General features: G+C 43.0%; 1 protein-coding gene across 2 annotated transcripts in view; it reads left to right on the top strand.

Moving 5' to 3' along the window:
* Window positions 1–27,318, top strand: part of GOLM1 (golgi membrane protein 1) — a 1,295,551-nt gene that overhangs the window by 1,056,983 nt on the left and 211,250 nt on the right. For both annotated transcript variants that reach the window (XM_044060901.1, XM_044060899.1), the window contains exon 9: window positions 17,749–17,997. In XM_044060901.1, the coding sequence (XP_043916836.1) occupies window positions 17,749–17,997 (249 nt within the window). The remainder of the gene's footprint in view (window positions 1–17,748; window positions 17,998–27,318) is intronic.

The raw sequence follows: 27,318 nt of genomic DNA, 5'->3' as shown, positions 1-27,318 counted from the left end.
AGACTATGGGACACAGAAAACAGTCTCCTAACTGTTCTCCAAAGTCAACTCCGGCCTCAGAGCCACCAGCCAAAACTGTGAAAAGATCTGATCTGACCACCTCAGATCTGACTGTGGGTAAAAATGAATCTCTGAGAACACGATCTCCTCTTTAATCTCCGGAGCACATTTCCTCACTGCTCCTGTCACGTTTTCTCCAAGAAACACCAAACAGGATGTCACCATCCCCTGTTGATTTCATCCTCTGTCAGGTCCTCACAGAGCCTATCTGAAGCAGATGTGGCTAGAATGATGAGGAAGTTTCTTAGGGCTTAGATTCAGATGGAGGTGTTCATCAGCTCCTTCTCCCATCGGATTTGTGAGCCTCCAACCCACTTCATTCACTTATGTCTCCTCCTTTCTGTCCAGTTTTAGAGCCCTTTGATCTGAGAATACCAAGAGTCAGTGTATCTAATCCAAAGACAACTAGGTCTTCGACTCCAGCTGTGTCACTGACTTGTTTGGTGCCCATCCGCATAGAGCAGAACTAGTCTCGGAGCTGAAGCTTTGGTTCCAGATCTAGGGAGATGGGTTTGACTCCAAGGCTGTTGGAGCTGTCCCTACCCCTCAGAGCTTTGGTGCTGGACAGCTCAGGTCTGACTTCTTCCTCACAGCAGGAGCCCAGGCAGAGTTTAGGCTCGGCAGCATCTGGGGCTTCAGCTCTGGTGTGACCAGCCTCAGCTTCTCCTAGCCCTTCTACCTTTGAGGCTGTGAAAAGACATTTCTGTCATTCGATAGTTCAGTTTGGTTTTATTTCTTTGGATCCTATCCTCACTGCCACCATCATATCCGAGATGTTCATTGTGTTTCACTGTTGCAGTTATGACTGTAGGGTTCTCCCCTGCCGGCAGGCAGTCCTCTGTCGGCTAGAATCCCAAAGTCTGGGTCCGGCGTCGGCTGTGCAGCCATGCTCCCTGACGTCTGAGTGCCAGGAGTACAAAGCTGACAGCCGATGCCATGTTCTCCAGTCTTTCTTGCCGTGCGGTGATAGCAGTTCGCAGTGCCGGTCGGCTGACTCCTGACAAACTTTTCTGAACAAATTTCAGTCCGAAGACTTTCTTCTCCTACTCAAAGCTAAGTACCCCATTGGGGAAACTTTTTTCTTGCTCCAGTCCGATGTCAGAAAAAGTTAATAATTGTATTTCATGTGGGAAACAAATACCTCATAAGGATTTTCATTCTTACTGTATTCCTTGCTTAGGCCCTGACCACGATGTAGCTAGTTGTCGGTTTTGTGCTAGATTCAATCAACGTACAATTAAACGAAGGTACGATTTTGCATTTCATTACTTCGGTAGGCGTTTTAATTACAAAACGTCGTTGGATACGGTTCCGGCTACCGGAGTTCATAAACGACGCAAGGACAAAGACAGGCCTCCGAGGTCCAAATCTGACGATATTGTACAAGCAGAGCCAGCTTCAGGTTCAGCCGTCGTCAGTGAGGCGCTTTTGCAGCCCCTGTCGTCGGCCATTTCGGAACCGATGGCCGAAACGGACTCCCACGAGGAGCCAACTAGGCCTTTGAATACTTCTGTTGCAGGACCTTCGGACAATGCTCCTTCAGATGGGTCCGGAGCCGCTGTGCAGGTACCGGCTTCCAAAGGGGTTTTCAGGCCTACTCAGCTTCTAATAAAGGCAAAGCCAAAGACAAAGGCAAAGACTCCTTCCAAATCAAAGACTGCAACACAGGCCTCTTCTGATCAGGCTCACAAGTCACAGAAACAGTTACTTAAGATGGCGGAGGACTTACTTACTATGATTAGGGGTTCACATCCCCCTCCAGATAAAAGGCCAAGGCAGGAAGTTTATTATGACTCCTCTGATCAGGTTTCTGTTTCTTCTTCTGACCAGGAATATTCTTTCCCTCCTTATGAGGATTCTGATGCTGAGGAATCCATTCCCTCAGCTTCTCCCTCTGAGGATTTCTCTTTTGGGGAAACTTTGCATGAGATGAGGGAACATTTTCACTGGGAAGGACAGGAGTATTCAGAATCTAAGAAAAGACTAAGGGATTTTCTTCTTCTTCCCCAACATAGACCCTTGGCTAGTCCTCCTATTTTGGATATTGTGGATGATGCTTTTTCGGAGGCTAATTTAACCCCTGACTCTTCCTCCAGCTCCTGTTAAGCCTGACAGATATTACAGGGTTCCTGATTCCCACCAGTTTTTATACAAAAACCCTACTGCTGACCCTGAACCCATTTCTCAGGGTCCTAAGGGAGTTAAGGCCACTTCTGCTAAAAACCCCATTCCCACTGAGAAGGATTCCAGATCTTTAGAAAGATGGGGCAAAAAAGTGTGCACTTCTGCTACTTTATCTATTAGGGCTTTAAACTGTCAGTTTCATATGCTGAAATACCAGCAATTTCTCCTGTCTGTTTTAAAACAAAAGATAACTTCCATTTCCGCCTGTGCAGATGATAAGGAATTACATGATTTAATGCATGCCACTGAACAAGTTGGGAAGCATTGTTTACACTGTGGTTTTGATGCCTTGGAGGCTTCTTGTAGGGCTGCTGCCTCTGGCACAGTAATTAGAAGGCATGCATGGTTAAAGGAACAAAATTTGCCAGATCAAGTAAAAGCTAAATTATTGGATGCTCCTGTTCAGCATAATGTTTTGTTTGGATCTAAAGCTGAAGAGGTGATTAAAAAGATGGAGGACAAGGCTAAATCCATGCAAACAGTTAAAGATTTCTTACAAGTGCAGCCACCCAGATTTAGTAGGAATTGGCCTACAAAAAACTGGTCTTTTCCCAATTCAGACAGGCCAAAGAGGGGTAGATACAGATGCTCACGAGGAAGGCCTCAAACACAAGCCTCTTATAGACCAAGACAGTGGACTGCTTCCACCCCTAGGGGAGGAGAGGACAGGTCGCAAGCTCATAGGAAACAGACTCAATGACTCCCTCTGTTGGGCTGCAGGAACTTCTTGCCTGGAAGCCCCTCTCGGAGGAAAACTTTCTCTTTTTCACCTAAATTGGACTCGTATAACCTAAGACAAGTGGGTTCTGGATGTGGTTTCAAGAGGTTACAAATTCCATTTTCATACCCTGCCAAGGCCAAGCGGATGGCCAGATCTTCCAAAACATCAATGGACAGAGGCCTTAAACCAGGTGGAAGCTCTTTTGGCTATGAAAGCCATAGAACTAGTTCCACTTTCAGAGATGGGACAAGGCTTTTACTCAAGGCTCTTTCTAGTCCCCAGGAAACAAAATTCATGGAGACCCATTCTGGATCTGTCAGTTTTGAATGCCTTTCTAGAGATACCAAATTTCAAGATGCTAACTCTACAGCAGCTACTTCCAATGCTGACCAAAAATGCATGGATGGTAACTTTGGATTTAAAGGAGGCATATTTACACATTCCCATCAGGCAGGAGCGCAGAAAATACCTCAGGTTCAAGGCCGGATCGAGGCACTTTCAATTCTCTGCGCTGTCCTTTGGATTGTCTACTGTGTCCAGGGTCTTCACCAAATGCCTGGCTCCAGTAGTAGCTTATTGCAGACTCAAGGAAATTCAAATTTACCCTTATCTGGACGACTGTCTTATTCAGGCAGACAGCAAGGAGGTCTTACTACAGCATCTACAGTTTGTTCAGAATCTTCTCAAGTTCCTGGGATTCACTGTAAACATAAAAAAGTCAAATTTGACACCCTCACAACAGATAATTTTTCTGGGTGCTTCTCTAAACACATCAACCCAGATGGCATTTCTGACGCATGAAAAACAGTTACAGCTGGCTCTAACGTTCAAAACCTTGGCAACTTTAACTCAGCTATCTGCAAGGAGATTCCTGCAGGCTTTGGGTTACATGGCCTCCTGCATCCTTCTCGTACCATATGCAAGGCTACATATGAGGAAAATACAGTGGTACCTAAAAAGTGTATGGTCGCAGCATTGCCACAGTTTAGACATTCTGATCTCCGTCCTGCCTTGTCCTCAAAAGGAATTCCTTTGGTGGTCCAAGGCATGCACTCTAAACAAAGGAAAACCCTTCTGTCTGCCTCCGGCCACTCAGATACTAACCACGGATGCTTCAGATTATGCATGGGGAGCCCATTTTCAGGTCAACTGTCTGCAGGGCCTTTGGACAAAGGATCAGAAGCACCTGCATATCAATTTAAAGGAAATGTTAGCCATTCAGAAAGTTCTATTGGCCTTCAAGAATCTTCTACAACCAGGACAACTACTGATACGGACAGACAACACCACAGTTATGTGGTACATAAACAAGCAAGGGGGATCTCATTCCTACCCCCTTTGCAGACTAGCCATGGATCTATGGAACACAGCTCTAGCTTGCAATCTGGACCTTCAAGCTCAGTTTCTACCAGGGAAGCAAAACTTCCTGGCAGATAGTCTGAGCAGAAACCTTTCGGACCCACACGAGTGGATGCTGGACACCGAAATATTCAGGATGATAACAGCAGTCTGGGGATGTCCTCACATAGACCTCTTTGCATCCCACCTCAATCAACTATAGCTTTTTTGCACCAGGACTTTCCACGAACAAGCTTGGAAAGTGGATGCACTATCATTCAGTTGGAGAAACATCTCGGGATATGCCTTTCCGCCTCTTCCTCTTCTTCCACGGGTATTATTAAAGATCAAACAGGACAAGCCCAAGATGATAATCTTGCTGACCCCAAATTGGCCTCGACAGTTTTGGTATCCTACTCTGAAAAACCTATGTCTGGAGCCCCCTTGGGTTTTACCACAGACTCCGAACCTTCTGTCCCAGCACCAGGGTCAGGTTCTACACTCCCATGTCAGAACTCTCAGCCTGGTGGCCTGGTTAATCCAGGGACTTTGATACATTCTCTCCTACCCAAGCAGGTTATGGATGTCATTTTAGAAGCCAGACGTCCTAGCACTAGAAAATTTTATGCAGGAAAATGGAAAAGATTTTGTTCCTGGATGCAGGCTCAGGATTCTGATCCTTCTCTTCTTAACATTCCTTTGATTTTACTTTACCTGACAGATCTCTTACATAAGGGTCTCTCTTTCTCTTCCATTAAGATACATGCCTCTGCTATTTCCACTCATTATAATACAGACCCTCCAGTCTTTTCCCACCAGCTCATGAGACAGTTTCTCAGAGGAGCTAAGAACTTAAGACCTCCTAGATCTCCTCCCATTCCTGCTTGGCATCTCAACTATGTTTTGGAAAAGCTCACCTTGCCTCCTTTTGAGCCTGCTGCCTCTTCTGACATCAAGTTTTTATCTTGGAAAACAGCCATCCTCTTGGCTCTGACCTCTGCCAGGAGAGTTTCGGAGTTGCAAGCTCTTATGACTGTAGAACCTTATATTATTTTTCATCAAGACAGGGTGTCTTTAAGGACTAATCCTACTTTCATGCCCAAGGTGGTTTCCAAAGTGGCTTTAAATCAAACCATTCACTTGCCAACTTTTTTCCCCACTCCTCAAAATAAAGGGGAAAGGATCTTACATTCCTTGGATGTACACAGACAACTACGTTTTTTACCTGGACAGAACCAAGAACTTCAGAAAATCAGAGCAATTGTTTGTTTCTTATGCTTCAAGTTCCCAAAGTAAAGCCATTTCAAAACAGACCATTTCTAAATGGATTGCTCATGGAATCAGATTTTGTTATTCACACCATGGAAAGCAAATCCCAGGGAGTATACGTACTCATTCCACTAGAGCTGCTGCCACTTCCGCTGCCTTCCTCAGGGGAGTTCCTACCAAAGACATTTTGGAAGTTGCAACTTGGAGTTCAATGCATACTTTTTCAAAGCACTACAATCTACCTCTCTACTCTAAGTCTAGGGCAGGCTTTGCTTCTGCAGTCTTGCAGGGCCTTTTAGCCGCCCCTTCTTCTTTATGACCACCTCCCTTTCACTCTGCTTTGGGATTCTACCCTACAGTCATGACTGCAACAGTGAAACACGATGAACATAGTACAGTTGTGTACACTTACCATAAATGTAGATGTTCGAGTGTCTTCACTGTTGCAGTCTGGGTTTTCCTCCCTCCTGTCCCCTCTTATTTTTACTTCTGTGTGGTTCCTTTTTTCTCCATTCTTCTGAGGTGTATTCGCAAAGGTTATGGGACCTTTCTCATTTTGGGACTCCTGACATCTGGGGCAAGCAAAACTGGAGAACATGGCGTCGGCTGTCAGCTTTGTACTCCTGGCGATCTGACGTCAGGGAGCATGGCTGCATAGCCGACACCGGACCCAGACGTTGGGATTCTGGCCGACCAAGGACTGCCTGCCGGCAGGAGAGAACCCTACAGTCATGACTGCAACAGTGAAGACACTCGAACATCTACATTTATGGTAAGTGTACACAACTGTACTTTCCGAGCTTCACCAGCCTATCCCACAGGGACAGCTGGCCCACTGAGGTATCCAGGCAGTTTCTCTTGAGGAAATTCCTCTCTCTTCTGACACCTCTCCAGATCATCCCACTGACAAAGTCCCTTGGAAGAGGTTGTGCAAAAGTAGGCACATAGGTTCCCCTCAGGACTCTGTCATCATAGACACTGACTTTGATGAAGGGGAGGGGTCCTCAAGGTCTCCACCAGAGGACGTCTCCTTTGGAGACTTTCTAGGGTTCCTTAGCCAGAAGGGTGGATGGTTTTCCGATCCCCCTTCTCAGGAGGAGTCGGTGCTCCTGGAAGCCTTTGGGTCCAGCCCATCTACATCCTGAGTTATCCCACCCCCAAGCTGATAACATTATAGATCTGGTGTCTTGCCGGGCATGGAAAGAGCTAGATACTGTAGAGCCCATTCCTCATAGCCCCAACAAATTTCTCGTCTCTCCTAAGGACAGGCCTTAATGGAGTAAGGGAGTTCCTGTAGATGCCATGGCTGTGGCTGCAGACACTAAAAAAGAGCTGGCAGAACAGAGCTGGTATGTCCATCCCCCTAACAGAGAGTCCAGGGCTTTGGACAGATTTGGAAAGCACGTTTATGCCTCAACGACATTTGCACTTTGGTCTGTGAATTCTTTCTCCAAATCTATTCCAGGGTCCATGTCTGTGAAGGAACACAAACCACTATATTCACAACTGGCCACCCTTCAGTCTATCTCTAATGTGTCCTTGTGGTTGATTTCTCATCCAGCTGAAGGATCCTCATGGGCGTCGGTTTCCAACATAGCCATTTGGAGACATGCATGGATATGCTTATGCGATTTTTGCAGAGCCCTTCAAGTCTTCATCCATCAATGCTCTCTTTGATGGATCTTCCTTGTTGTGCCCTACAGTTAAACAAATGCTCTCCCGCAGTGAGCAAGACAGGAAGACCTTGTCTGTCATAGCAGAAATCAGCACGAAGGTAAAAAGATGTAGTTCCAAGAGTCACAAGTTCCTTTCTATGACACATGAGGGAAGACTTCCCCCAGAGGCGAAAGCAAGTTCCAGTGGAAGATGCTGCCCCCGCGGCAGAGGAGACCCACAAAACCAGGGATTTAGAGATGCCTTCTCAGATAAACCCTTGCAGTGCTCCTGAACGGCTGTCTGACTGCTCTTCTCTGGAGGCAGTCAGGAAATTGCTTGTCTCTGCATCAGTCACAAAATGAGATGGGTGCAAAAAATTATATCCAGAGGCCATTTCATTCTTTTTTTGCAAATCCCACCAACCAAATGGAAAAGGCTCCCCAAAGTTCCAGTATGTCATCGGGAGTTAGCAGCCTTAGAAGTTCAAAAGCTGCTAGACAAAAGAGGCATCCAAGAGGGTCCCACCAGAGCAGAGAGGATTTGGAACTTACTTAAGGTTCTTTTAGTGCCAAAGAAGATAAGGGACTTGAGTCCCATTCTAGAGCTCAGCAATCTCAATCAATTTGTAAAGAAAGTTCCAAGTTCCAGATAGTCATGGTTTAGTCCATTCTTCCATTTCTACGAAAGGCTGATTTGATGTGCTCTGTCGTTCTTCAGGATGCGTACTGTCACATCAGGCGGGGGCCACTCACTATCCATTCATAGCCATGCCCTTTGGTCTCACCACAGCCTACAAGGTGTTCACCAGGTGTATGATAACGTTAGCAGCTCACCTGAGGCTTCTTGAATGAGTGCTTCAATACTTAGATGACTTAACTTCTCACCACCCGAACAAGGTATCTCTTTGAAAATGCCAGGGACTACCTTTTAAAATTGTCATTCTTTAGGCATCACAATCAGCTATGCCAAGTCTCATCTACAACTTGTCCAAGTCTTGGAATTCCTAGGTGCCCACCTGGACACCACCAGTCAGCTAGCATTTCTTTCATCAGAGTACAGTCTATACAATTTCAAGTAAAAGTTTTTTTCATACCCCTTTTCCCCAGCAAGACTGTTCCTCCAGGCTTTAGGTTATATGTCGGCTGCTATAACCTTGGTTCCGTTGGCTCAGTTCTATATGCATGTTCTGCAATGGACTCTAGCTGTTCAATGATCAATTTTTCAACATCCGCTGTCCTCGCAGATTAAACTTACTCGGGTTTGCAGGAATTACCTGCTTTGGTGGGTGCAATCCAGCAAAGTTTGTCAGGGATACCCCTTTGTGAATCCACCCCTGGTAGCCACAGTGACCACAGCAGTCTCCCACTTGGGTTGGGGTGGCATTTCTTGGGATGGATGGTCCAAGGAAACATGGTCGTTAGAAGAGACCAATTTTCATATCAGTGTTCTGGAGATGAGGGTGTTCCTCCTAGTGTTGCAGGCCTTTCAGGACTCCCTCAGGGGACGATTGCTATCCGAACAGACATGTCTGTGGTTTGGTACATCAACAAGCAGAAAATAACCCATTCTTATCCTCTTTGTGGCAGAGGGCAGTCTACTCCAGCCACTTTCTTATGGCAACACACATTCCAGGAAAATACAACATGCTGGCAGACAAATTCAGCAAGTCCATTCTGATGCCTCATGAGTGGTCTCTTAGTCAGTTAGTGTTGACGATGGGATCAACCTTGCTGCTCTCTGTTTGCCTGTCCCCACAACAAGTGCAGCAGGTTCTTTGTTTGATCCCCATGGGGGAGTCACTGAGAGATGCTGTAGTCCACATTTCACCCTCCAGTCTCCTTTATACTTATCCCCAAATTTCTACAGAAAGCATTTTGAACAGCAAGGTTGTCCTCATTGCCCCTTTTTGACCTCATTAAACTTGTTTCCCCTTTTCTTAAGTCTCATCTTCGATGACCACCTTGGATACTTAATCCCAGTCTAAATCGGATCTCTCATCCCACAGGGGTGGTGCACCCAGATGTTGCACACCTCAAATTAACTATACGTTTTTTCAATTTCCTGTAGTGGTTAGACAGCCCAGGCTTTCATTCCTGGTTTGTCAAATATTGCTGTCATCCCAGAAAGCCTCCACCAGGAAGCTTTGTAAGATTAAATGGAAATGGGTTTCCTGCTGAGCCCATCAAAGAGAATTGGATCCCTTTACTGCCACTATTCCCACTATCCTGAATTTCCTAGCATCTGTTTTTCAAGAAGGGGCTAGTTTTTCTAATATCAAAGGTCAATTAGCAGCCATCTCAAATTGTCATACTGGACACAGTGCTTCTTCTCTAGCTTTATCCAAATTATGCAAAGCTTTCCTTAAAGGCACTTTTTTACTTAGCCCCCCCCCCATTTAACGACCCTACTCCATGTTAGGATTCAGTGCTGTTTCTACAGAGCTTAACTCAGAGCCCATTCAAGCCATCAGCCAAATCAGACCTCAGGTTTAGCAAAGTGGTTAACAGATTGCATATCATTTGTTTACAGTCAACAAGATCTTTCTTTGCCCAGACTTCCTAAAGCTCATTCAAGTAGTTCCATGGCTACTGCTGCTTTTTTTCCAGAGTTTCCATTGATGACATTTGTGCTGCAACCACTTGGTCCAATGCTCATACCTTTATTGCTGATTACAAATTGAATTTGATCCCCAGAACAGAGCTTATCTTGGTTTTGTGGTGCTCCAGAATATCCTTCTGAAGGGGTGGCCAGATTCAAGTAGCTCGGGACTCTGTCCCATCAGTTGAGGAATGAATGAAAATAACAGGAGGTATAAGTTATGTGCTCAAACTATGCATCGCTGTTGTCCATTTTCATTCTTCAACTTCCTGCCCTCCGTCCCCTTTTCCTCTTGAGTGACCTGATAGTAAATATGGAACCACTGTTCCATGTTTGAGTCCGTATCTTTCCTATTGGCTTTCCTTCTGTATTGGCCTGTGGTTAGTCTTTCTGCATCTGGGGTGGCAAACTCAATTTGAGGTATTACAGGGTTCTGGGGCACTATGGGTAAAAGTAGGAACTCAAGAGTTTGATCCAAGAGTCTTAAGTAAATGCAGCCAAATAAGATCCCAGGTCAGATCTGAGACACTTCAGTTGAATAAGAATGGAAACGGACAACACAGAGGCATAGTTATGGTGAGTATGTAACGTTTGTTTAATCCTTCTGCTGCTAAACACATAGTTAATTCCAATCCTACTGTCTCTGACAAGGATGGGAAAATCATTGATATTATTGGGGGGGGGGGGGAATCCTTCTGCAGCTTTGATTTTCAGAATTTTGAATTGTCAGGCTCATATGTTAAGTTTTGTTCTGACTAATTATGAAAGTACAATAAATGTTTTCTGCAGTTTCTTATTGTGAGGAAAATCTCCTTTAAATAATGTAATTTTGTGAGGAAAATGTGCTTTAAATAATGTAATTTCTTTTGTTGTTTAAATCACTACTCATTATATGCAGTGTGTGTATGACTAACTCTGTTGATAGTTCTTCAAGGGCTATGGCCACTTGTACTGTTTTGAAGAAGTTTGCATGGCTATGTTCTCAGAACCTCCCAGGTGATGATAAAATGAGATTTTAAATTCTCCTTTGGACAGATGTTTAGTTTTTGGCCCATCTACTTCAGAGGTGATCAAAAAGTGTGATGAAAGGAATAAGCTGATACAATCCCTATATTTCAACCCTCCTTTTCCAAGTTTTTCAAGGGATTCTCTAATTCCTCATCCAGTTTTGGTAAGAAGCAAAATGCAAGTCAACAGATGTTTAAGAAGAAATGGTAAGAGGGTTCCAAGAAGAATTCTGGAAACTCCCAAAACCAAGGACATTCCGATGACTATTCTGTACTTCTACCCTGGCAGCCATTTTTCTTCCAGAAAGTCTGAATCTCCACTTTTCTCATTGGCAACAGATAGTTTCAGACAAATGGGTTCTGAAGATTATTCATCAGTGTTATAGATGATAGTGGGAGGAAATTCCTCGTTTCTAGGGAGGTAATTCCTCACTCTCATCATCCAGACCACAATCTTTTCTTTCCACCTGTCCATCACATGTTGTCCAATGGAGTGATATAACCCCCCCCCTGCTCAGATGGGAAAGGGGTTTTATTTGAAGATATTTTTGTAGTGCCAATGAAAATAATGCTTGGAGACCAGTTCTGGATCTTTCTTTCCTAAACCTGTTTGTGATAGTGTCCACATTGAAAATTATGTCACTTAATATGTTCTCCTCTTCATTCAAGTTTCCTGGCAACACTAGATGTAAAAGCTGCTTATCACCTTCATGTTCATCCAGACTTGTCCTTTGGAATATCCACTGTGCCAAGCGTGTTCACAAAGTGTCTAGCTCCAGTTATAGGTCATTGTAGACTACAGGGTATTCACATTTTTCCATATTTAGATGACTTGCCTATCTTTGTAAAGTCTTTTTCAAAGTGTCAGGAATCTCACTTTTGGGTGGGACATCTCTTACACAAGCTAGCAGTCAGATTCCAAGAGAACATTCAAAAGTCTTTTCTTGACATATTGTCAGAGGATTGTGTTTCTGCAATGTCAGAGCTTTTCTTCCACAGGAAAACAATCTAGCCATAAATCTATTTCTACAGTTTTCCACTAAGACTTTTGTCACTGTGAGGGTATACATCAGGATTTGTGGTCTTGTGGCTTCTGTGATTCTAGTAATAACCTTGGCAAGACAACACATAATAAAGATATATTAGTATCTGAAGTCTCTTTGGTACCAGTACCAACACCCCTGGCTTTTCAGATCCCAGTGCTGGGGTTTGTCAAAATGGAAATCACTTGGTGGAGACAACAGATATCCCTAAATGCAGGTCTGTCCTCCCTCCTGTTCCAAAGCAGTCAGTCACCATAGACTCCTCTGACTTTGCCTGGGGAGCAGTTTCAGGAGGATAAAAGTGCAGTGTGTGTGAGAGACACCAAGGACAGAAGCAAACATATAAATATAAAAGAGATTCTTGCCCTGGTCAGGACTCCTCACTCTCAATTATCTTTGGCCCCGGGACCTCTTTGAGAGAGCCTCCCTCTCTCTCTCTTTCTGTTAGCAGGAAAGCTCTGAAGGGCTTGCCACCCAAATTGTCTTTCAGTCCGCTCAGCTCGAGCTGCCAGACAGTTTGGGTGTGTGGAAGGTGCCCTGAAGCTTTGGAATCTGCCTGTCTGTTACATCCTTGGCAGGGGGAATAACCCTTATAGCTAAGGCTCTTGCAGCAGCGATAATTCAGACATCTACTGTTATGGTAATTTTACTTGCACAACTATACTAATATCTTTGACACCTCTGCTTCCTTACTGCTGTGTTAAAAAATAAATTGATCACTACCATGGGCACCATTTATTGTTAATACCATCTCACAGTTTTATCTGCTGTCCTATCAGTCTGTGTCTGTTTTTGTATGATTTATATATTTATTTATCTTGCGGTACAGTGAATATAAAAAGTGTACACACCCCTGTTAAAATGCCAGGTTTTTGTGATATAAAAAATGAGACTACAATAAATAAGTTCCAAACTTTTCCCACCTTTAATGTAACCTATAACCTGTACAATTTAATTGAAAAACAAATCTGTTAGGGGAAAAAATATAAAAAAATAAAAAAACATACAATAAGCTAGTTGCATAAGTGTGCCCACCCTTAAACTAATACTTTGTCAAAGCACCTTTTGATTTAATTACAGCATTCAGTCTTATTGGGTACACACTTGCTATCAATTAAAGAGACTCTGATTAACCCCAAATAAAGTTCAGCTGTCCTAGTAGGACTTTCCTGACATTCACGTAGTTGCCTGCTACAGCAAATGCCATGGTTCACAGAGAGCTTACAAAGCATCAAAGGGATCTCATTGTTGAAAGGTATCAGTCAGGAGAAGAGTACAAAAAATTTCCACAGCATTGGATATACCATGGAACACAGTGGAGAGAATCATCAAAAAGTGGAGAAAATATGGGACAACAGTGACACTGCAAAAAACTGGACATTCTGTCCAAAATTGATGAAAAGACCAGACGAAAACTGGTCAGGGAGGCTGCCAAGAGACCTACAGTAACACTGAAAGAGTTCCAGGAATTTCTGGCAAGTGCTGGTTGCGTACTACATGTGACAACAATCTCCTGTATTCTCCATATGTCTGGACTGTGGGTTAGGGTTGCAAGACTGATGCCTTTTCTTACATAGAAAACATCCAGGCCCAGCTAAAATTTGCAAAACAATACATCATGTCTCCCAAAAGCATGTGGGAAAATGTGTTATGGTCTGATGAAATAAAGGTTGAACTTTTTGGCCACAATTCCAAAAGGTACGTTTGAGGCAAAAACAACACTTTGCATTACCAAAAGGACACCATCCCCACAGTGAAGCATGGTGGTGGCAGTATCATGCTTTGGGGTTGCTTTTCTTCAGCTGGAACTGGGGCTTTAGCCGAGGTGGAGGGAACTATGAACAGTTCCATATGCCAGTCACTTTTGGCCCAAAACCTGCAGGCGTCTGCTAGAAAGCTGAAGATGAAGAGGAGTTTCACCTTTCAACACAACAATGACCCCAACCTTTACATCCAAATGAACAAAAGAATGGCTTCACCAGAAGAAAATTAAAGTTTTGGAATGGCCCAGCCAGAGCCCAGACCTAAATCCAACAGAAAATTTGTGGGGTGACCTGAAGAGGGCTGTGCACAAGCGATAGCCTTGCAGTCTGACAGAGTTGGAGCACTTTTGCAAGGAAGAGTGGGCAGATATTGCCAAGTCAAGATGTACTATGCTGATAGACTCCTACCCAAGAAGACTGAATACTGGTGCTTCAACAAAGTATTAGTTTAAGGTTGTGCACAATTAAGCAACCAGCTTATTATACATTTTTTATTTTTTATATATTTTTCCCCTAACAGATTTGTTTGTTTTTCAATTGAATTGTACAGGTTATAGGACACATTAAAGGTGGGCAAAGTTTTGAAATAATTTATTGTGGTCTCATTTTTTTATATCACAAAACTTGGCATTTTAACAGGGGTTTGTACACTTTTTATATCCACTGCTGCTCTGGTGTGTTCACAAAATGTGATTCTTCATCTAAGCACTACCATTATGTATGTCTGAACTACTGATGTCATTGCATCTGATGTGATTACGTATGAAAATACTGACTGGACATGGAAAGAAAAAAGTGACGGCATGTTAGTAAAAATACTGACTGGACATGGAAAGAAAAAAGTGATGGCATGTTAGTAAAAATACTGACTGGACATGGAAAGAAAAAAGTGATGGCATGTTAGTAAAGATACTGACTGGACATGGAAAGAAAAAAGTGATGGCATCTTAATAAGTAGCATTTCTTTGTACTTCCTCTCATTTTTGGAGTTAGGTTTATTTTGTTAATTTATAGTAATTAGTATATTAATTGTAATAGTATTGTAATACTAAATTCTTTTTTGAGAATAGTTTTTTCCATTATTATGTATTTAAAAGTTATACTTTTATTATTGCAAAATAAATAAATACAGAAAAACTAAGTTATCTGGGCACCCTTCTGGCACTGGCCTTGGGTACTGAATTATATCTGCACCAGACATTAAGGGCTATGTAAGTAGGGGATATGCAGCATACCCACTCTGCAGACATGTAATGTCAGTCCAGTACTGGTCATAGAGAGAGCCGTCACCCTCTCAGCCTTCTTATTAGTCAGGTGAGCATGCTGGTAGACTGAGCTACTCCTCCAGTCCTTTTCTGGAGTTGAAATTTTAGGTGTCTTGTACTCACTTACTGCTGATCAGTACAGAAGAACAAAGTGGATGTAGCAATGGACGTATTTTCCATTCCACATCAGAGAAGATTCCTGTTCTTTTTCCGACTTTCCCTCTGATTTCATGCCCGATAGCAAAATTTGTAAATGAAAAAGCAAAATGTGCTATTTCTCTTTGGTGCTTTAGAAATGGTATGGCTGTGGGCTTATCCCTGCTGGTTGAGCAAGTCTTCATGATACTGGCCAATGACCTCCCGTACAGCTTAGTGATCACCATTTCCACCTTATGCCCTGGCTTCTGTTGTAGGCTATCTGATTCAACTGGATTTTCAGCTTTGGTGTCATATGTGACTGAAGATACTAGGGAGCTTTCTGCCTGAAAGATATACACTACCTAATGGAAGGGATTCTCTCATTTGATGGAGTGGCATCCAGTGAAGCCCCACTTTGTATACAGGCACTTCTGGGTTATCTCAGGCCTCCGTTTGTTTGGAGTGTCAGTTGGGAATGTGTCAGCTGGTTCTATCCAGTGTTATCTTGTAGAATGGAAGACAGTAGTTCTGTATCAGTTGTTTTAGCACTTCCGTAAAAGTGCTGCATCTCTGCCTACTTTTTAAGGGTACATGTCATTTGATTGTACATTTCGAACACAATTTACTGAAAACTCATTTCACTGAATCACAATTGATCCAAAACTTTAGAAGTCTGTGTGCTGTCAATGCTGTTTTTTTATCATAGGTGTTGTAAACAAGAGTATGTGTAGATTTGAATGGCTGCTGTCATGTCATACTCTCAGACCTGTAGAAATGTGTGTTTGTCTGCCAGCACTGATTCATTGCTCTTTTCTCCACAGCTGTGCAACTGTGAAGTTACTATGTATAAAAAAAGGTAGTGTGGAGGGCAGATCCCCCAATATGTGGGGTGTCAGTGGGATTACCTCTTGCAAAAACATTTTGTTTTATGGTAAATTTGTTGCATTGAATGTTTTCTGTCAGTTGTGGTTCAGCCAAATGAGTTTTAAGTCAATTGTGTTTGACCATTTGTGATTCAGTGAAATGAGCATTTGATGAAATGATGTACACTCCTTTTTGAAGAACTCTTCTTTTTCATGGAGTTTGCACTTCATGATTGATAGTCTTACTTAGGCCTCATGTGAAGCCCTTGGAAGCAGCTTTCTTGGTGGCCATCACCTCTATCCATAGATCTTGGAGCTTCATGCACTCTTTGTATGGTATTGTATCTGTTCCTCCGGAAGGATCCGGTTTCCTTTATAGTCGGTTCATATTTTCTTCTTAGAGTGGTGTCAGAATTGTCCTTAAACCAATACATTTATTGCCAATAATTCATTATAGGAGCAGAAACCAAAGGAGGGACCTCCCTTCTTACCCAGGATATGCACCTCTTGTTAGGTTCTATCTGAAGCACAGGCATAAGTTTAGGAAAAGAGAACCACAATTTGTCTTTGTCCCACCAGTGAAGGAAAGGTTGGCAGTTGCCAAACAAGACTTTTTGAAGTGAATTCCCATTTGTATTATATTTTGCCATCAGGTGGCCATAGGGAGAGTTTGACTAGCAGTTGTCAAACAGTCTTTTCCAAGTAGATTGCCAGATGCATTACCATTGGAAAATGCCATTATCAAAGGTAACTTAGCCAGGTGACATGACTGCTTTGATTGTCCATTTTAAAATGTCTTTTTTGGAGTCATGTACTGCAAAACTTGGTTGTCATCACTTACCTTCAACAAACATGATCTAGAACATGACTCCAGGAGTCAGGCCTCCTTTGATGCCTCCATACTTAAGGAATCAGCCTTCTAAGCCTTCCTGTTGTGGCTCTTCAATAGCTGTTGCCACCCTGAAGGGTTCTAGTAATGATCAGCCCAGTTCTGGACACATCAAGGGGAATCATCAGTGCTGGGTATAACAGATGCATCCATGCTTGTTGATCTGTAATGGGATTCTGGTAGGTTACACTTGTCCTATTTTCATATTCCTTTGTTTGCATGACCTTTTGTATTTAGTGCCTACTGTTTGAGTTCTTTCTTAATTTGGCAGGTGGTTTTGCTTTAGATGGTTATTTCCACTGCTTGCAAGCTAACTGCTCACAGCTGAAGTCTCTTGTGTATGTTCAAGTTCAAACATATGCAAGTTATATGTCCCCAGTTTGTACGTATACTTTGCGTTGAGTTAATGTGATCTTGGAGGCTGTGACACACACACACACACACGTGGGAATGTCAGTGGGGTTGAGGCATAGCCGTTTTGTTTTTTTATTTGGATTTCAAGCAGAAACATTACTGAGTGGATGGCAGTAAGTTTCTGGAAGTTGGGGAGTAGAGCAAATGGTGCTCATGCACCTATTGTAGCTCCTTAGTAGATTTACTTGAATCCTTTTTAGGTTATCACATTTCCATTCTTTTTTTTTTTAATTTGATGGATGTGTGAAGAGGTTTGGCACAAGCTGGCAGTTTCAAACCTAAGGCAAGCTCTGCGTGTGTAGTACATGTCATTATTAGCACCTTTGAGTGTAGAAGCCTTTGTGTAAAATATGCTGAAGAGGTAAAGAGGCAGGAAATAATTACCACAGTCTGACACCCACCAAGGAAGTTCCTCTCAGATCATTTGAGTTTATTAAGGAGCATACTGTTTATCTCCTGCATTAAGCAGTTAGTGAGCAAGCGAAATATGTACCTTACCAAACCCAAAAAATTGAAGTATCTCTAAATTTGTGTTTACAGAAGAGGCTGATGCTGAAAATGATATTGAAGATGTGAAGGCTAATAATGCAGAAGACATCCTAAATGAACCTCAGGCGGTGAAAGATCCAGCAAAAGTTGAACCAGTAAACAATGAAAAACAAGCAAATAAAGATATCCAAAATCAGGCAGAGAATGTCCAGAAAAAAGATGAAGACATGGAAAGAGAAGATCTCATGCAAGAAGAGGAATTTAATCGAGAACAAGATCCAAAGGATCCGTCAATTAAAGGTTAGTCAAGTGTTTTATGGTAGCATAAAATGTATTGTTAAGATTATTGTGTTGAAAATGCAGTCATAAGTGGCATAGTTGCTGGCTAATTTTATTTTATTTGTTCTTCATTATATTTTCTGTAGTCCATTGTTTGATTATTTTTGGTAGCAAGGGCTTGGCATACAGGTATACATACGGGTACGTATCACTTCACCTAAAACTCATTTCACCTAAACTCATTTCACTGACACCAAATCACCTAAAACTCATTTCATTGACAACTAGTACTCTAAGGCAATTCAAAGGTTTATGTCCTTTTCCCCATTGTAGTGCGATCCTGGTGTTAGTATATGTATTAATGGGGGGTGTGGGGGTGCAGCCCCCACATTGGGGGGGTGGGAGTAGCCCCCCACCTAGTTGGCTTTTACCAAATAATGTAAAACAAAACCAGACAATATAAAGTAAGTGGGGGGCTACGCCCACCACACCTCCCAATGTGAGGGGCTATGCCCCCCACTCCCCTTAACTATATATACTAACACCAGGATCGCACTAGAGTGGGGAAAAGGAGATATACCTTTGAGTTGCCTTATTGTACTACTTGTCAGTGAAATGAGTTTTAGGTGAAATGAACTTTAGGTGATTTGGTGTCAGTGAAATGATTTTTAGGTGAAATGAGTTTTAGGTGAAGTGATACGTACCCATACATACATATGTATGTATGTATGTATATATAATCAAATTGTTTGGCCTACCTTAACATGCTACATTTTATTTTTTTTTATTTGCCGTGCTTAAAAGCCTAAACACTGTACAAATAAAATAAAAGCAAGCCGAAACAGATTGCAAAAAAAATTAAAAACAAACGTGGAAAAATTATATATGTTGTACAGTAGCAGTAAGAACAGAAGCAAAATGAAAAAAAGATGCATTTGAAAGTATTGATTACATTCCATGGCCATAGAGCTTTTTCAGAGAGGTTATTTTTTCACTGGGTTCTTGTGTCCACATGGTGCTGTACAAGTTGGTTATGTCCTAGTTTAATAAGTGAATGTCCGTAAACTTGCCTGTCCTACTCTGTGACAAGTGTGGTACATTTGAAAGTCTTCATAGAGATTACTTTTCATTTTGTTATTTGTATTGTTGCTTTTTTGTTTGCTTAATACCATCTCGCTCTCTACTAAGAAATCGCTAAGACTGTCATGTTGTGCTTGAATGTATTTTGATACATTTAGATGTGTGCTGGTCGCTGAGTCGCTAGTACTTTCTACTCTGTATACGTTTTCCCTCATAGAGTGCTTTGGGTATGTCCCTTCATTAAAGCGCTATACACTAGAAATTCTATGTTAGCTTTTGTAGTCCGTTAAAACATGTTTTTTGTTATTCTTCAACGCGCTATACACTATAAATACACTGTTACTCTTTAATGCGCTTTACACTATAAATGCTATGTTAGCTTTTGCAGTCTGCTACACCCTGTTATTTGCTATCTGTGGATTGTATTGATTAATGTGTTGCACAATCGATGTAGAGTTTGCTTGATAAATGCTTTTATCGTTTTGTTTCACACGCCATGTGATTGGCGATTGCTATCTCTGTTAACAGCTATTAACTGCAATTCTTATGAGAATAGTGATGTTTTTTTTGTTTAGTAAAGGTTGTTAGCTGTGGTTTTTGAGAAATGTATTGGATAAAGTAACCTGTAACACGCCGTGGAGTTTGCTGGCTGTTATTTTATTATAGACGCCAACTCCCCCGTGCATGTTTCATACATGCATCCTCCTCTCAAGTGTTTATAGCACTCTGCATCCTGACACTTGCCTGTCTATTTTAGAGTGCCTATTCTGCTTCAGCAACCTGTATTAGAATTAAATAAGCTCTTGTTCTATGTTAAATGAGCTATACTCAATTGGTGGGCAACATGGTAAACCGAGCGTTCTAAACGCTTGATTCTGTTAAACGCGCCCTCCTTATGCCAGCCTCCAACCGCTCATTACAAAACGTGTGTTTCCCTCCCAAAGTAGTCTTCCGGAGGCCGTACAAAGCACACTGCATTACCCCTAGCCTTTTCTTTTTTTTGTTTTTATGTATTGCCTAAATGTAGCATAGAGCATACTTGAACACTTCTATATCCTAAATGGCTAACTCCTTTTGTAGCTAACTACTAGCTGTCCTGTCGATTTATATTTACTATTATTGCTACATGTTGTTTGTCTTTACTGTTAATGTATGCACAGTAACTGCCTATTACTGCTACTAGGTGTCTAGGTGTGCTTTACATTTCTAAAATACTACTTCTCTTACATCTTTCTCTCCTGTTTTCCAGCTGTTTGGCCCTGTTTTTCCCCCTGTGATCTAGCCTGGGCGGACTCCTAGTCCTGACTATATTAAGACAGCTCATCCAATTGCCAAAGCAATAGCAACTACTCTACAGCCTCATCCCCTTTCAGAATTCGAACCAAGAAGATTCCCAGGAACTATGTGCATCTGCTGCAAAACCTTTATTACCTTATTGTTTAAACCTTGCTTTACTCTACTCCCTGCCAGGAAGCCAGCAGCCTAAACCCCCTTCGCTCCATTTCCCTGCTCTTCCCCCTCATCCTGCTTCCCGAATTACACCAGCTCCCTTCTTCCTCCAGTCCACCTTGGTCCAGAGGTTATCCTAGTGGATTAAGATGCACTTCTGCAACTGTCCACTAGATGGCATCCTCCCCCCTCTATAATAGACTTATTTTCACTCTATAATAGACTTACTTTTACTCTCTTCAGGCTTTCTCTCTAAGCTCTAATTTTTCTTCTCCTTACTTTATCTCCTATACTCTCTTAGCCCATTCTAGCTGGACTCTTCTTCTCTTCACTGTCTCCTATATTCTCAAAACCCACTCTTATCTTAACCTACTTGGTTCTCTCTACTCCCCATACTGCCAACTTACCCCTCTGCCTCAATGTTCCACTGATTGGCTCTTGAACCTCTCTAGCCTTCTCTGGTTCTTCCCGCTCCATTCGCCCTGCGGGCCCACTCCGCTTCCCTACCCTGCCCCCAATTACCACCCGCCCCCACCACCGCTACATTTATACCTAACTCCTCCTACCAAATCCCTCATCCACTCATAGACCTCTTACTACTACCCCTCCCCTATTCTATAATATCACACTCTTCTCTTAACTATCCATCCCCCTTGGTCTTATCATACTATACTACTCCTCCCATTTCCTCCATCACATCTACTCCTCCCACCCTAAACCTACACCACTTTAGACTTAGCCGTCCCCTATTCCCTGTTATCTCTTTAACTCTCCTCATCCTCCTTTGTACCTTCCCACCTTAACTAGTACTTCATCTTCCTCACCTTACTTCTATCTCGTCCCCACCCTTTCCAAACATGCCCTCCCATTATCCCTACACCATCCGACTCCCCTGCTTACTCCTCATCTTACTAATACCACTATATTATGTGACCTCCTACTCTCATATAGCCCTCCAACTCCCTCCCCCTACCCAAACTACCCCTACCACTCAACTGCAATCTGCACTACTCTCTCACTTTCACAACATATCCTCCTCTCTTATCTGTCCCAATCTACTGCACCTCTTCCATCTTAAGCTTTTCCCTAGCACTATAAAAACTCCCTCTCTTAAATTTCTACTAACCTCTGATAAATACCTTCCTCCCACACACTTGAGGCCAAACTTATTACGTACGATATCCAAACCCTGGCCCCTGCCTCAGCTCAAACCTCACCATCCCTCCATCCCCTTCTTCACCCTCTATAAACACGACATCCTCCCTTTCCCCAACTCCACCCTCTTCCCCTCTTAGTACTCTTAAGATCTTCACTATCAATGCCCAGAGCCTTAACAACAAATCTCACCTTGTCCATGCTTGGATCAATCACTACCAACCCGACATCTTAACCTTATCCGAAACCTGGCTAAAACCCCACATTACTGACTCTGAAATCCTACCTCCTGGCACCAAATCCTCAGAAGCGACCATTTAAATAAAAAAGGTGGAGGCTCTGCACTAATCTACTCCAACCTTCTCTCCCTAATTCCTCTCCAAATCCATACCCCTCAATTCAAAAATTCTGAAATCACAACTAGCCTTCTCCGTTTGAACAAACACAAAACCATCTGCATTATTTCAATATACATATCACCCGGCAATAATATCTCCACCCTCGAAGATATCCTACACTGGGCCTCAACCGAAATAACATATGAAACCTTTATTCTAGGCGATGTCAATATTGACTGGAATAAAATCAACACTCCTTCCCCTCTTCTATCTATTAACCTTTACAACTTCACTCAAGTAATCCATTCTGTAACACGTCCTAACAAAAAACAACCCCCAGGCTCCATCCTTGATTGGATACTTGTCTCCCATCCTAACAAAATCAATCTCTCTGGCACCCTTCCTGACACCTTCAGTGATCACCTCCCTGCCTTCATCCACAGATCAACTAGTACCATCCAACACCAACATGTCTACATTCAAACTCGTAACCTTAGCAATTTCAACCCTTCTACTTTTTCCAACATCCTTAAACAAATTAACTGGCAAATCTTAAACTCTCTCCCTCTTGACAACGCTGTAGAGCTTTTTAACTCTATTTTCCTAAAGACTCTTAACTCCCTAGCCCCTGTAAGAAACAAACAAATTAAAAACAATCCTGCCCCCGGCTCACCAAAGAAACTAAGCAAATTATGCGCCACAGAGACAAATCCTGGAACCTTTACCAGAAAAATGAACTGTCCTCTGCCCTACTCCAATATACCCAACTCCGCAACCAAGTAAAAAAACTTATTACCAAAGACAAAAAAAACTACTATAATAAATTTCAGCAAAACAACAACAAGAACCCTAAGCAATTCTGGAAATCCGTTAACTCCCTTCTCCATCCAGGATCTGGAAATAACCCCTGCCCTGATCCTAGCTTAACTGACAATGAACTTAGCTCCAACTTCAATACCTTCTTCACTGAATCCATAGCTAAACTAACTAAAATATTACCAAATATGAACCCTCCCAACTCCCCCCTCAAAGCACCTGCCTCCCCAAATAGCAACCCCCCCATTTCCATCTCAAACCAGTATCTACCTTTCTTATAAAAAAGCTTTTATCTAAACTAAAGCCTTGCTGAAATGCCCCAGACAGCATACCCTCCTCTTTCCTCAAATATGCAGCTGTAGGAATTGCTCTCCCAATCAGTATCCTGATTAATAGATCCTTAAATGAATCATATGTGCCCAAACTCTGGCGTTCAGCCTACATTCTTCATCTCCACAAAGGAGGCAAAAACACCTCTATCTCCAACTTCCGCCCCATTGCCCTCCTCTCACCAATATCTAAAATTCTAGAAAAATGTGTCCACCTTCAACGTTTGCCATACCTAATTCAGAACGACCTTCTTACTCCCACCCAGCATGGTTTCCGTCCTGGCCATAGTACCACAACTGCCCTGCTATCCTTCCTAGAAACTGTCAATCTAGCTCAAGACTCTGGACTCATAGTATCCACAGTTCTGCTAGATCTCTCTAAAGCCTTCGACACCATTTCCCATTCCCATCTTCTCCTCCACCTTGCCAACCTCAATCTCTCCTCTAACACTCTTTCCTGGTTCTCCAGCTACCTATCCGACAGATCACAGGCTGTCAAATGGAAAAACTCCTCCTCTTTCTTCCTGCCTACTCCTACTGGTGTTCCCCAGGGGTCCATCCTTGGACCCATGCTTTTCAACATCTTTATTAATAACCTTCACTCTGTCATCCCTGACACTACAGTCATCCAATACGCTGATGACTCTACCTTAGTCTGCACTGCCCCTAACATTCCTGAACTACTGAACAAAACTCAAATAGCTTTTTCCACCACTGAGAGCTGGATGCACCAAAATCACCTTTCCCTCAACTCTAATAAATCTAAAATCCTAATATTTCTCCCCTCCAAGGTTCTCTCCTTTGAGAAAAACACTTTCAAGGTGCAAAGCAAATCATCCACTGCAATAGAAGTAGTTGGCATTACCATAGATGAACACCTCAAATTCGATCTTCACATACTACGAAACATAAAGAAAACCCACCAAAAGCTAGGCATGCTATATAGGAACAATCAGTTTCTCTCCAACTCCTCTAGGCACACCCTGGCAATAACCTACCTTCTACCCTCTCTTCTTTATGGAGCCCCTCTTCTAACCAATCTGTCCACATCTATCACCTCTAAACTTGAAGCTTGCTACAATAAGATCTCCAAATTTGCCACAAAATCCAAAACTTCAACTCACCACTGCCTCTGCCTCCAATCCCTGAACTGGTTAGAACTCCCTAACCACTTAGACTATCTCCAGCTAACCAACGCTCATAAACTAATATTCTCCCCTGATAAATGCCCAGCCTTAAAGAATATTCTTCCCCCCTACATCCCAAATATATCTTTGAGATCTGAACACCAAAACCTAATCTCTATTCATAAACCCAAACGTCCCACTGGTCAGCTTCTACTCTCCTCCTCCCTAGGTAAAAAATGGAACTCTCTCCCTTCTTCACTTAGGACTATCCCCAATATTGAATCTTTCAAAAACCAACTCTTCATTCACCTATCTTCCAAATGGAAATGCTCATGCTTTCACCCTACATAAACTTTCCCTCCAAGCTCTACTTCCTCCTGCTCTATTATACTCTCAAGCTTAATCCCATCTATCCAAAGAGCCTGTACTAGCAGATGTCAAATTAACTACTACCCTGTAAATATAAAAAAAAAAAAAGTCTCATCATGTATATTAAATTTGAATTTTTTTTTTCATTTTTGAATTTATAACCTACATTTTGTAACTTTTTGTTTTTCTTTTGTATTTTGTACTTCTTCTACAACATTTTGTAACCTTTGTATTTTGTAACCAACACTGTATTGTATTGCACATGGAGCTTTTCTCCCCTGGCCTCCACTGAAAATGGGCACTTCTTGGCCCAGTGGACTTCCCCGGTAATCAAACTGAAATAAAATAATAAATAAATAAATAAATTGTGGCATCTTTGAAGTTTATTGACTTTTATTGTGCAGGCCAGTGGTACGTTGAACCCCCCCCCTAAATTATTGTGTGATTATGGAGCTAGAATAAATCAGTAGGGGGTGTGAAATTGAGGATATAATGGGGCTTGCCGCCCTGGAAAAATTTTTTTTTTCTGTTGGTGTTTTTGAAATAAGGTCCTTGATGTTAAAACTTGGTGTATAGTTTGTTGTAGGGTGACTTGACCAAACATAGGTGAATCCCCAAACTCTTGTTGCACTGCTCGGACCTCCTGAACCTGTGTAGGAGATGCATGTTCTGACACTGCAGTCTCATGTACTGAGATTTCAGTTCAAGCCTCACTAAGGAAGTCTGCTATCCGATCCCTCTCGGATTTCTCTTTAACCATTGCACTTACTAAGTAGTAGTGTCTGTATCATTACAGGGCTTCATTACATTAAGATAGTTTCAGTTTGTGCCTCCTGCCTGGTAACTGCATCTCATAACTAGCATCACTTAGAGACACTACCTTCCCATCCTGACCGCATAGTATTCTGTTAAACAGAAATAAACACCAATACTTTTTTTGTCTGATTGTATATGTTTGGACTCTTGCCCACTTTATTTATTTATTTGACATTTGATGTTATGTGATCCTATCTCGCCTACATTCTGAATGATGGGTTCGGAGCCGATCCCTCGGCTCCGACTCGGCACGCTTATGCCAAAGAGCGAAGTCTCTTATTGGCTGAGCTTACTATATCCCAGGATGCACCACCATCAGTCCCCCAGATCTCGTTTGCCGCTTAACTGCAAGGACGTGGTCTCGAGCTGGCTGGGCTGAGTAGCTTTTATTAACTACTTTTTCTGTCAGTTTTTGTGCTTGTATTTCACAAAAGCCGTTTTAACGGCTATTGCTGCCTATTGCTGCCTGTTGTGTACGATTGAGTAGTGGAATTTATTGTGTGTGATTGGGTAGAGTTTGTTTCGCCCCTTTCAATCCAGGGCCTTTTGGTCAAACTGTAAAACTGAACTTTTTAGTGTTTTAAAGTTCCCGGTTATTACACCTAAGGTTGTGTTCTTACACTGTTTCTGTAAGCCTTCGGTTTTTTGTCATAGCGATTCTACAGTTGTGAAATTTCCTGTCAGAAATTGTTTGACATCATGTCTCAAGCCCCTAGGCCTTCGGGCTTTAAAAAATGTACTAAATGTGCTTTTAAGATGTCTGTTACAGATGACCATCTACTTTGTGTTTATTGTTTAGGGTCAAAGCACTTGCAGGAGTCATGCAGCGTATGTCACGCTTTTTCCTCTAGGGTCCTCCAGGAGAGGAAAAATAAATTAATTCTTAAAGGGTTGATTAAACCCTCTTTTGAAGAAGCCTTGTCTTCTGCTCTCTCCTGCCAAAAGAAAGGGCTTCGGCTCCGACCAGTCCGTCGGATCCACTGCCAAGAGACCTGGCAGGCCTCTCCTCGGCTCCAAAGACTTCGGAGCCGAGGTCGAACTGTCTGCCTCGATGCCTCCAGTATCACTCCTCGGGCTTCGGAGCCGATGGCTGGGGCATCGAGAGGCGGGTCACCTTCGCCGGCTCCACTGCTCTCGGAGCCGACAAGGGTCGCCTCAGACACTTCACTCCTCGGCACCAAGTCTACCTCGCACCGATGGAGTCTGGTGTGTGTTTCCTCGGCGCCATTCTCATAGAGCCTCGAGCCGGGTCCCCTAGTCCCTTGGGGCCGAGGGAGAGGTCTTCGAACCCGTTCTGTTTCCTCTCGGTCTTCGAGAATGTCGGATTCTGATATAGACAGGGTGCTCCAAAGACTTTTCCAGTCCCCAGTCTTCCAAAAATTTGTTTCGGCTCCGACCCAGTTGGCTTCGGAGCCGATGGCCATGACCCACCCCATTGTTATTCCTCCTCCGACTGCCCGGCTCCGGAGCAGGTGATCTTGGAGCCGGTGGAGATCTCAGGGTCGGCTCCGACCCTTACTCCAACCCGGGCCTCGGGTCCGAAGTTTGGCACGCTGGACTTCTTCGGCTGGACCCGAGGGTGATGTTTCGGGACCGATGCTTTCGGTTCCGAGCCTCCTCGGTGCCAAGGCTGCCAGGACTTCCGTCTACTATCATGGCCCGAGACTGGACGCTCCCAGGATTCTGGAGGTCCGGCTTTCAGAGCCATGAGGAGTGCCTTGGCCAAATCCTCTTCGCCATCTCTCCGGTTTTACCAGCACCTTCCTGGGCGTGGAGACTGGGTCTTTGGCAGTTCCCTGTCCGTAGCCAGCGGAGCCCCGAGGCCTGAGGTTACCCCAGTGGGGTTCCCTCTTCCTGAGGGTT

Source organism: Protopterus annectens, chromosome 2.part0 (genome assembly GCF_019279795.1).
Source record: "Protopterus annectens isolate FY-2018-M chromosome 2.part0, PAN1.0, whole genome shotgun sequence".
Taxonomy (NCBI): domain Eukaryota; kingdom Metazoa; phylum Chordata; order Ceratodontiformes; family Protopteridae; genus Protopterus; species Protopterus annectens.
This window is presented reverse-complemented; position numbering and strand designations above follow the sequence as displayed.